Genomic DNA, 12,262 nt, shown 5'->3' on the forward strand with positions numbered 1-12,262 from the left:
GCCTTACGCCTTTCTCAATCTTAAATCAATTAGCTGATCCATCTTCAGGAGACAAGTAGGTTGAGCTGATACTCTCATCTCTTGGAGGACTTGCCACATTTTGTTGTGATCCACACAGTCAAAGGCTTTAGTATAGTCAACAAAGCAGAAACGATGTTTTTTTCTGGAACTCCCTTGCTTTCTCCATAATCCAGCAAGTGTTGGCAATTTGGTCTGTAGTTCCTCTGCCTCTTCAAAAACCAGTCTGCTCTTCTGATAATTCTCTGTTCACATATTGCTAAAGCCTAGCTTGCAGACTATTAAGCATAACCTTGCTGCTATGTGAAATGAGGACAACCATTCATTAATATGAACATTCTTTGGTACTGCCCTTCTTTATGATTGGGACATAAACTGATCTTTTGCAATCCAGTGGCCACTGTTGTGTTTTCCAAATTTGCTGGCATATTGAATACAACAGTTTAACAGAATCATCTCTTAGGGTTTTCTTTTCATTTCTATTTTTATCCCCGATGCTTAGCAAAATGTCTGGTACAAAACAACTGCTTAATAAATGCTTGTTGACTGACTGATCAGTCACATTAATATAAATTAATATAACTTTATAGATTATCTGCTTTGTACCCACTTCTTTGTTAAACAACAAAGAAAATACACACACAAAGTAGAAGACACTGTCCTTTGTTTCTTTAAAGGACTCAAAATCTAAATGAGGGAGCAAAAATAAATCTGAAACACAGAACACTTTTTAAAGTCTAAACTATTTGATACTTACTATAAATCCAAGTTCAGTAGAAGGACAGATTAATGTGGACAGGAGTTAGAAAAACATCATAGAGGCAATAGTGCTTACCTGATCCCTGAAGAAAGAGCAGAATTTTGAAAAGCAAAGAGAAAGGATGACACGACAGCATTAACAAGAGTGAGGTGAATGAACATATCATGTTCTTGAGAACATCAAAGAATGAGCAGACCTTCCCTGACAGAAGCAGATGACCGTGCTGAAGTTAAGAAACAAAAGGTAAAAAAACAAAGCTTGATATGTATGATAGAATCAAATTATAGAATATTTTGAAAGGCAGGTACAAGAGTTTGGACTTGGTATGGTAGGCAATAAAGCAGACTGCTGAGCAGAAAACTACAAAATTAGCCATATACTGTATAAGCAAAAATTTCCAATTAGAACTGACCAAAAGTAGAAAGGGCTGCCTCTGGAAGCAGTGAGTTCTCTACACCTGAAGTTCTTCAAGCAGATGCTGGAAAACATCCAATAATCGAGGGTGTTATAGAGGTGATTCCTGTTCAGATATGAGTTGGAGTAGATGCCCTCTAGGAGTCCCCCCCAAGTCTAATTTTATATAATTCTATGAAATGTAGTTGGGTTCCTTGTTTCTACCACATCAAACAGTTAAATTCCCTTCAGGGCAGGAACCATACCTCCTCCCAACAGTGTTGGGCTCATCAAAAACTAGTCTTTCTGCATTTATGTGTGTAAGAATCAAATGTTCTTCCAAGTTTCAAGTTAAAAACTCATTATTTGTCCAAGCTCTCTAAGTAACTAAAATATATCCATTCTTTGCTAAGATGCCCTTTTTCGTTCTTCACCAACATGAAAACACAAGCAAAATAGGTCTAAGTAATTCTAAAATAAGTCAAAAATGACATATACACATGTACCATGACCAGCAAGTAATAGGCAGATTTTGCGGCTTAGACTCCCAACAAACAACATTGGTTCACATTTGATCACACATATCCTTGGCTAGATTTAGCTAAGTGTAAAATATAGAGAGTATACAAAACTAGGAATGATGTCTATAAGGCTTTAAAGTATAAATATATTTCAAATTCACCCAAAAATGTTTTAATATGCCATTTCCACTGTTGGATATTAAATTTGCTCTTTTATCAGATATTTGAGGTTAAGTATTTAAAAAGACAAGTGTTTTTCAAAAGACCTCCTCATGTAAAACATCCAGAATGGTTCAAGAATAACCCACTCCCCATTTAATAAAATTTACATGTTTCAAGCCACTAGAAGACAATCTAATGATCCTGTAATTTCTCCCTATCACTGAATAAATCTTTAACAATTGGATTGTTTCCCTGGAAAAAAAGTGACTAACAAAAGGCTCCAATCATATTACAATATAAGTAATACCACGGAAAACAATTTAAAGGAAAAGACAAAAGGATTTTCTTCCCATCATCATTATTTAAATTAAAACGGCACCCTAAACTTTTACATCACTGAACCAAATAAATTTTTAGGAAATATAACTCCAAAGTAATAATAAAAATATGCCAGTGTATAACAACAACTGAAGGCAAAAATATAATCACCTATTGGTCTAGTTCATCTGGACTAAATTTTCTTCAGATTAGCTGAAAAAAAACCAAAAAGACTATGCCTGGCCTCATATTGTTCTCTATCCTCAACCAGTTATCAAGCAAAATAGGCAAAAGATGAAAGATGGCAAAGTATAAGCCAAGAGTTTCTATATTTTTTGTGATTTATAACTCCTCAGAGCTCTGAGATACAAAGGCAATAGGGAAAGAGAGTAGCAAGATCCTGCGATTAAAGTGCCTGAACTTTGGGGTGAGTGGAAAGGGGGAAGAGGAGAGGTGTAATTGATAGTAAAGTTTCTGAGCAAGGTTGGGGTGGGGGGGAAGAGGAGTGCTGATTGTAAAAGTTCCTATGTGAAGCCAGAAAGGGGACAGTATCTCTAACTACACTGCCTTGGGGACTTAGAACACTGATAAACTACCACAGGGAGAGGGATGTTGTAATGGCACCAAACTTAGTGATCTACCATATAAGATTTGAAAATTGGCATTACATTTTGAATCCTCTAATTAGAAACCAATGTATAAATCTTCTCTGTGTTTATTAACTGATATGTAAATCTTACTGACAATTTTAAGTCCATCATAACCTATACTCTCTTCACTGAAAAAGGCACTTCCTTTATTCCAAAGGTCTGCTCAGGTTAGACCACATCTGGAATATGTTCCTTTCTGCGCACCACATTTTGAACAGGACACTGATAAACCAGAGTGTGGCCGGATATGAAGACCAGCTAAAGGAACTGAGGGTGGTTAGCCTAAAGAAGAAAATAGGAAAGAAAGAATATATTTTCAAATATCTGCAAGGTTATCAGGAAGAATCTGACTCATACTGCTGAAGTCCAAATGGCAGCAATAGGAGCAAATAATGCAAATTAGAAAGAGGCAAATATAGGCTTGATGTAAGGAAACTTCCTAACAATTGGAGGCATCCAAAAAAAAGTGGAGTAGGTCACACTGAAAAGTAGGTTACCATTCACTTGGGGTCTTCAACGAAAGACTGAATGAACATTTGCTGGGAGTGTTGTAAAAGGGATATTTTTCCAGGTAGACTGTGAATTAGATGGCTTCTGAGTCTCTTCCATCTCTGAAATCTGTGATTTTTGTGAAAAAAAGTATAGCTGGCTACGAGCTCATATATACATGCGTGTGTGTGTGTGTATATGTATATATACACACAGACATACACACACACAGAGCTATCATCTTCAACACTCTATTATGATCGTGCTATTATTATTGTTATCTTCATGAATGAGCATCACAAAGATTGATGTCTGGCCAGTAATATTTCCAGGACTCTAGGCAAAAATACTGAGCCTACAGAAACACCTATTCCTAAGGAAAACTTTCATTTTTCAGCTCCCTAGGATTTAGAGGAAAACTGGAAGATCCATAAGTTTCAGTACTGAACAATCAGTTCAGAACGGATCCATAAGTTTCAGTATTGATTGCCACAGTTATAATATTTGTATTCAGGAGCTTCATGCCATTCTCAGGGGTTTGGCTCACTACATTGCCACAGAATGTGCACTATATCAGAAGTCAGGTATCCTGAGCTTGAGTTCCAGCTTTGTCACTAACTTTTGGTATGACCTTGGGCAAATTACAACCTTTCTAACCTTACTTTTTCACATGTAAATCAAAGGTATCTTACAAATCTATTATTTTTTTTTTATTCTCTTCTCCAGAATTTGACATTTTCAGGACTGGCAATGGATGTTTTCATGACCATATGAAACTAGGTTTGCATTTTGACACAAAGAGCTGTCATATCTCATCTCAGTTGAATCTTTGTCTTATCTCAGAAATCAGAAATTTATATTGTGAATTACTAAATGTCTGATTTATCTTTTGACTTTTTCCCAATCTATTTATTAATATACCAACTGAAAGAGGGAACTTCTTTAAAGAGTCACACAATGTTTATGAAAGAATATTAAATATTTAAATGTAGAACTATATAAAGCTTACCAGATTTAAGACCTGAAATTTTGAAGATGGCACTTGGTTTCCCATTCGTGACAAACCCCAAGAGCTGCCATACTGGCATTCCACTTGAATCAGGATATGAAAAGTAGACAGATCCTCCCATGCCATCAGGAAATGGGACTGTTCCCAGCATAAACACCACGACATGGTTGATACTTTGATAATCAGGTAAGTCAAATACAAATTTATCCTCTGCCACTTGCTGTGCAACTGTTTGCACCTAGAAAATAAAAAATTCTCAGATGAAAGAGTTTGTGTGGTTCTGCAACCCTCAACCATCCAATGGCCACAATTAACTGTGTCACCAGGCATAGTCAGAGTCAAAATATTCTGGCTAGCCTAGTATTCAGATCAATAGTTACTATATCTATCACATATGGATTAGCAATTTTCAAAGTATTATAACACAATAAAACATATTTAACACTAAAACTCCTCACTCCCACAAAAGCTTTTCTCTTTAACATCAATTTTTTTCCCAATGATGCTATCATAAATTGTCACAATCTCAGAAGAATCAAAATTACAAATAGTGCATCTTCTTCTGGTAGGTGCAGAAAATTACCAAGAATAACTTGTGTGAGAAGTAAACAATGACATCAAAAACATGTATGACCAGAAACAGAGATGGGTCAATCTAAAGCAAGACTAAGACACAACAAACGGATAGCCAAAATGCTAGGCTGGCACCCCCCAGATAGTAAGAGAACCTAAGAAAGGCCCCCCAGTGTGTAGAGTAGATTTTCTATGGAGAATTTAGGAGATATCATGGATAAGAATCACTGGGCTATGACGCCATAGGAGATTGCAACCTATTATCAGTTGAGGGATTACCCACAGCAATGAAATCATGGATTCATGTATCAGAATAATGTGAAAACTATAATGAACATAATTTAATATTTCTTTGCCATTCTAGAATCCCCTCATCACATCTTACCTAAAAAGTACCATCAACTTTGGAATGTCAAACCAACTTCAACATTTATACTCTAGTAAGGGGTCTTGTGATTTGTTTAGTGTATGTGTGTGCTTGTTTTTGGAGAGGCTCTGTTCTACACAAAAAGAGGTAAGCATCACCTAGATTTTGTTAGATGAGGTGCCTGGCACTTGCCAAGTATAGCCTTTAAAAACCCCATCTTTTGTCATTTTCAACAAAGAAATGAACCTAACAACCAGTTCTGAGGAAGGAGAAGTAGAAAAGAGAAATGGGAAAAGAGGAAAAGGTAGGATCTCATTTTGAAATTCAGAAAGTATTCTTTCACAGGAATACAAACCACAAGAGATCATTCTGTAATTATACAGACATAAGTGGGTTTAATCAAAGCCTTGGTTTTTAAAGACTTGCCAGATTTGTAGGTAAGAATTTACTATATTACTAAATTCTACATAATTGGTACTCATTAGCCAGATCAGGAAATCTGAGTCACTACCAATGAATTACTTTAGGAAGGAAAACAGTCACTCTAAATGGACAATTTTCTTTCCCAAAATACACTTTCTTTTTCCTTTCCATGCATATACCTATATATTACTGAAATTACTGAAATATTATTGAATGTGCCTAATAAAACTTAGTATCTAGAGAAGGTTGTGAAGAGCTATATGAAAAACATATAATTATAATTATTGGAGTATTAATACCCTCTAAATTTGACTTTGGGTAAAGAGTACAATGTTTTGTAGACAGGGTTCATTTCTAAAGTTCTTTTTACCCTGTTTAGCCACAACATAAATAGCAAAGTGAAACACTGTATTTCTACTACCTGCCTTGATTAATATTCAATTTTGGTATTTATATGACCTCTAGAAGGCTTTAAAAACAAATCTTTTTAGGTCTAGAAATAACCAGGTATGTATGGAAAAAGATACTTGTAAAGAACCTACTCTTTTCATGATACTTGACATTATATATTCATATAATTACACATTATGAAAATCAGATCCTTGCCCCTAAAAATACACATATTTTGGTTAAGAAAGAATTTTCAGAGAATGAGAAAATATTTCAAACAGAAGAAAAAATTGATTCATTCCTTTATAGAGTTGTTTTTAAGGGCAAAACATCACTAATTTGTTAAATGGACCCTACCTACCTCAGAACACTGTTGTACAGAAAATATTTTATGAAACCTTTAAGCATGATATAAATGTGAACTAGTACTAAGAGCTACCCAAATAATATAACATCCCCCCCAAAATAGGCTGTTCTAAAAAATCTGTTCCTCAACATGACTGTTATGAAGTGTTTTGCATGACTATACATGTATATCAAATTGCTTGCCTTCTCAATGAGGGTGGGTGGGGAAAGAGGAAGGGAGAGAATGTGGAACTCAAAGTTTTAAAAACAAATGTTAAAAAATTGTTTTTACATGCAACTGGGAAATAAGATATACAGGCAATGAAGTATAGAAATCTACCTTGCCCTACAGGAAAATAGAAGGAAAGGGGATAAGAGAAGGGGGGCAAGTGATAGAAGGGAGGGCAGATTGGGGGAAGAGATAATCAGAATGCATGTTGGGGTGGAGGAGGGGGTAGACGGGGAGAAAATTTAGAACTTGAAATCTTGTGGAAGTGAATGTTGAAAACTAAAAATAAATTAACAGGAATGACAATAATAAAAAATAATCTGCTCACACAAACTGAGTGATGCATGAAGAGCTTAAAGTGCTAGGTACTGCACAAAGTATGTTGCCTCAATATAAACTTTTCAAAATTGCTGCAAACCATGGAGGTAAACAAATACAATATACCAACCATGAAATATTTTGATACTACAAAGAAACAATGTTTTATAAATTTTACAAAATCGCCACAGAAGTCTTTGTACCTTTGATACATGTTTTCAATATGTACCAAAGACAATGGGACAATGTAGCACAGTCCCCAACCACCCACTCAAAACCAAAATCAGTTATTACTTACTAGAGGTTCTAGTATTTTTTTTTAAATTTATTTAATATATTTAGTTTTCAACATTGATTTTCACAGGAGTTTGAATTACAAATTTTCTCCCCATTTCTACCCTCCCCCCCCTCCAAGACGGCATATATTCTGGTTGCCCCGTTCCCCAGTCAGCCCTCTCTTCTGTCACCCCACTCCCCTCAAAACCCCTTTTCCCTTCCTTTCTTGTAGGGCAAGATAAATTTCTACGCCCCATTGCCTGTGCATCTTATTTCCTAGTTGAATGAAAAAAAAAATTTTGTTTGTTTGTTTTTGAACATCTGTTTTTAAAACTTTTGAGTTCCAAATTCTCTCCCTTCTTCTCTCCCCACCCACTCTCCCTAAGAAGGCAAGCAATTCAGCATAGGCCACATGTGTATCATTATGTAAAACCCTTCCACAATACTCATGTTGTGAAAGACTAACTATATATTGCTCCTTCCTAACCTATCCCCCTTTATTGAATTTTCTCCCTTGACCCTGTCCCTTTTAGAAAGGGTTTGTTTTTGATTACCTCCTCCCCCTATCTGCCCTCCCTTCTATCATCCCCCCTTTTTTATCTCCTTCCTCCTCCTTTCCTGTGGGGTAAGATACCCAATTGAGTGTGTATGTTATTCCCTCCTCAGATCAAATCCAATGAGAGCAAGATTCACTCATTCCCCCTCACCTGCCCCCTCTTCCCTTCCTACAGAACGACTTTTTCTTGCCACTTTTATGAAAGATAATTTACCCCATTCTATCTCTCCCTTTCTCCCTCTCTCAGTATATTCCTCTCTCCTCCCTTAATTTGATTTTATTTTTTTAGATATCATCCCTTCATATTCAACTCACCCTGTGCCCTCTGTCTAGATACACACACACACACACACACACATATATATATATACACGTACATATAATATACATACATATATACATGCATACACACATATATATCCATATATATATATAATATATATACACACACACACACACACACATATACATATATAAATACATATGCATATTCCCTTCAGCTAACCTAATACTGAGGACTCATGAATCATACACATCATCTTCCAAGTAGGAATGTAAACAAAACAGTTCAACTTTAGTAAGTCCCTTGGGATTTCTTTTTCTTGGTTACCTTTTCATGCTTCTCTTGATTCTTGTGTTTGAAAGTCAAATTTTCTGTTTAGCTCTGGTCTTTTCACTGAGAAAGCTTGAAAGTCCCCTATTTTATTGAAAGTCCATATTTTGCCTTGGAGCATGATACTCAGTTTTGCTGGGTAGGTGATTCTTGGTTTTACTCCTAGCTCCATTGACCTCCGGAATATCGTATTCCAAGCCCTTTGATTCCTTAAGGTACAAGCTGCTAGACCCTGTGTTATTCTGATTGTGTTTCTTCAATACTCAAATTGTTTCTTTCTGATTGCTTGCAGTATTTTCTCCTTGATCTGGGAGCTCTGGAATTTGGCAACAATGTTCCTAGGAGTTTTCTTTTTGGGATCTTTTTGAGGAGGCGATCTGTGGATTCCTTCAATTTCTATTTCACCCTCTGGCTCTAGAATATCAGGGCAGTTCTCCTTGAGAATTTCTTGAAAGATGAGATCTAGGCTTTTTTTTTTGATCATGGCTTTCAGGTAGTCCAATAATTTTTAAATTATCTCTCCTGGATCTATTTTCCAGGTCAGTGGTTTATCTAATGAGACATTTCACAATGTCTTCCACTTTTTCATTCCTTTGGTTCTGTTTTATAATATCTCGATTTCTTATCAAGTCACTAGCTTCCACTTGCTCCAATCTCATTTTTAAGGTAGTATTTTCTTCAGTGGTCTTTTGGACCTCCTTTTCCATTTGGCTAATTCTGCCTTTCAAGGTATTCTTCTCCTCATTGGCTTTTTGGAGCTCTTTTGCCATTTGAGTTAATCTATTTTTTAAGTTGTTGTTTTCTTCAGTATATTTTTCAGCATTTTTTTGGGTCTCCTTTAGCTAGTCCGTGTATTGCTTTTCATGGTTTTCTCGCATCATTCTCATTTCTCTTCCCAATTTTTCCTCTACTTCTCTAACTTGCTTTTCCAAATCCTTTTTGAGTTCTTCCATGGCCTGAGACCAGTTCATGTTTTTCTTGGAGGTTTTTAATGTAGGCTCTTTGACTTTGTTGACTTCTTCTGGCCATATGTTTTGATCTTCTTTGTCACCAAAGAAAGATTCCAAAGTCTGAGACTGAATATGAATGTGTTTTCGCTGCCTGGCCAAGTTCCCAGCCAACTTACTTGACCCTTGAGTTTTTCAGCAGGGTATGACTGCTTGAAGAGTAGAGAGTACTTTGTTCCAAGCTTGAAGGGATGTGCTGTTGTTTTCAGAGCTATTTCTATACAGCCTGCCACACCAGCACTCCTTCCCCAAGAACCACCAACCAGGACCTGAGGAAAGTCTTAAGCAGGCTCTGCATTCCTGCTCTGATCTGCCACTTAATTCCTCCCAGCAGGTGGGCCTGGGACCAGAAGCAACTGCAGCTGTAGTTCTGTAGCTGCACCTCCCTCGCTGCCCCAGGGGCGGCCGCCAAACTGAACTCCTTCCACTCTGTCCCAGCAGCTTTTCCCATTGACCTTCTCTGTTGTCTTTGGTGTTTGTGGGTTGAGAAGTCTGGTAACTGCCACAGCTCACTGATTCAGGGTGCTAGGGCTTGTTCCGCCCAGCTCCTGGTCTGGTTGGTCCTGCTGCTGCCCACGCTGAGCTCTGCTCCCCCCTGCTCCCAGCTCCATGCGTGACAGACCTCACCCAGCGACCATCCAGGTTGTCCTGGGCTGGAGCCCTGCCTCCCTCTGCTATTTTGTGGGTTCTGGTAGAGGTTCTAGTATTAAACACAAGTGTTTTATGAGCAGCTAACACTGTTCAATGAATGTTATTTGATAGTCTGGCAATCAATGATTTAGATAAAGGGGAGGAGGGGGAGGAAAAAGTATTGAGATAATAGAAAAGCACTAGTTTTAGAATCAGAAGATCTCTGAATTCAGCTTTGCCACTTACTAGCCATGTGACTAGACAAATCATTTCTCTGAGCTTCATTTTCTTCATCTCTAAAAGTGGATAATAATTTTATACAAACTAACTCAAAGGATTGTGAAATCAAATGAGAGTATATTTGACAAATGTCATATAAATTTAGCAAGGTATTATTATCATTACTTTGACATTCCATGATTTCAATAGCATGGGGACTCCTTCCACTGATGCTTATTCTAATCTTCTGGCATCTTAGTAGGCTTTCCGGAGTTGTTATAGTTTTAAAAAAAATACCATGTGGTCAACTCTTCAGTCATAAGCCTCATTGAACTCAATTAGTCTGGTCTTTCAGTAAGAAACACCAATGAGTACTAACAAGTCATTCAATAAGCATTTATTAACAATCTATTATATGCCGCCGCCACCCCTCCAAAAGGTCCCTTACGTGAAAAAGCTTACGTTTAATTAGAAGGAAACAGTACATACACAGACGAGTAAATACAAAGCAATTTCAACAGGTTGTGAGGAAATAGGACTAATGAGGGAATCAGGAAAGGCTTCTCTCACAAAATGTGGTACTTGAGCAGTGCCTTGAAGGGAGCTAAATGTTCCAAGGCTGAGATGAGTAGAAAGGACATTCCAGGTATAAGAGACAACCAAGACAAAAGCAAAGAGACAGCAGATGGAATGTTATGTATATGGAACAAGCAGCAGACTGTGTGATATAAAACGTATGACAGGAATTGGAGTAATGTGCTGTCAGCTTAGAAAGATAGGGTTGGAGTCAGACTTGGCTTTAAATGACAAACAAACAATTTATAGTTTACCCAAAAGGTGAAGGGGAGCCACAGGAGTTTCCTGAGCAGCAGAGTAACACAGCATATAAACTTTATAATGATTAATTTGGCAAATATATAGAGGATGGATTGGAGAAGAGAGGCTAAAAGAGATCAATTAGGAAACTACTGAAACAGTCCAGACAAAAGGAGATAAAAGCTTGAGTCTGCCAGAAGTGGCTGTTTGCACAGACAGAAGGGGATAGATGTAAGATGCTGTAGAGGCACAAATGTTGTTTGTTGTTCATTCTCAAAGAGGACAAAGTTATCAGGAAGGTGAAGTCTTTTGACCTGCAAGTGAACTGGATTTAGGTGAGGCAGAGCTGTGCAAAGCCATCAGCTCTACTTTCTCCTCCAGAGTCATAAGATTCCAGTGATGTGATACAGACCAGGACAAATGGGAAGGGCAGAGATGGGCAGGAGAACACCTCGGCCTTTTTAAGCTAAGGTCTTTAACAGGTCTCAGCATGACTGAGGCAATGTCCATTCAGTGACTAAAGCTAGGAAAGAATTGAGGCAGAGGATAATCTAAAAAAAAAAAAATTAATCTGGGAGGGAAAGACCCTTAAGGTTGCTGGCTAAAAACAACTGCTAGTTACATTTACTCTGAGCCAATCGGGGCCCAAACAATGACCAAGTGGGACTTGGCTTGGGACCTATTGTTAGTCAATCAGTGAGAACAAGGGGGATTTTAGTTTAAAGGCATAGTTAAGTAGAAATGACAAGATTTGGCAACTGTCAGGTTATGATGGGAGTTAGAAAATGAATGTTCAGAACAGGCAGAAACAGGAGAGTAAGGAGGAGTAGATTTAGGAGGAAAGTTTTGGATGTGTTGATTCTGAAATGTCTATGAGATGCCTGTAAAGAAATTAGTAATGCAGGACTAGAGCTCAGGAAAGAGATGAAAGTTGGGTGTGTATATCTGAGAGTCATCTGCACAGGGATGGGAATTAATGAGATTATTAAGAATGAGGGGAGCCCAAAACCAAGAGACATGGATATGCCAACATACAGGGAGAAGAATATGGAGAACAATCCTGCAGAAAAACTTTGGACAGACACACAGGAGAACCAGGATTGAAGAGTACCATAAAAAACCAGGGAGAAGAGAATATCCAGGAGGAAGAAGTCAGCAAATGCTGCAGAGGGAAGGAAGA

The 12,262-nt window shown here is 37.5% G+C and overlaps 1 protein-coding gene across 1 annotated transcript in view; it reads right to left on the reverse strand.

Moving 5' to 3' along the window:
• Positions 1-12,262, reverse strand: part of HIKESHI (heat shock protein nuclear import factor hikeshi) — a 40,190-nt gene that overhangs the window by 25,256 nt on the left and 2,672 nt on the right. Inside the window, exon 2 of the mRNA XM_036742715.1 lies at positions 4,321-4,558. Within this exon, the coding sequence (XP_036598610.1) occupies positions 4,321-4,558 (238 nt within the window). The remainder of the gene's footprint in view (positions 1-4,320; positions 4,559-12,262) is intronic.

The sequence above is a fragment of the Trichosurus vulpecula genome, chromosome 2 (genome assembly GCF_011100635.1).
Source record: "Trichosurus vulpecula isolate mTriVul1 chromosome 2, mTriVul1.pri, whole genome shotgun sequence".
NCBI classification, from domain to species: Eukaryota; Metazoa; Chordata; class Mammalia; order Diprotodontia; family Phalangeridae; genus Trichosurus; species Trichosurus vulpecula.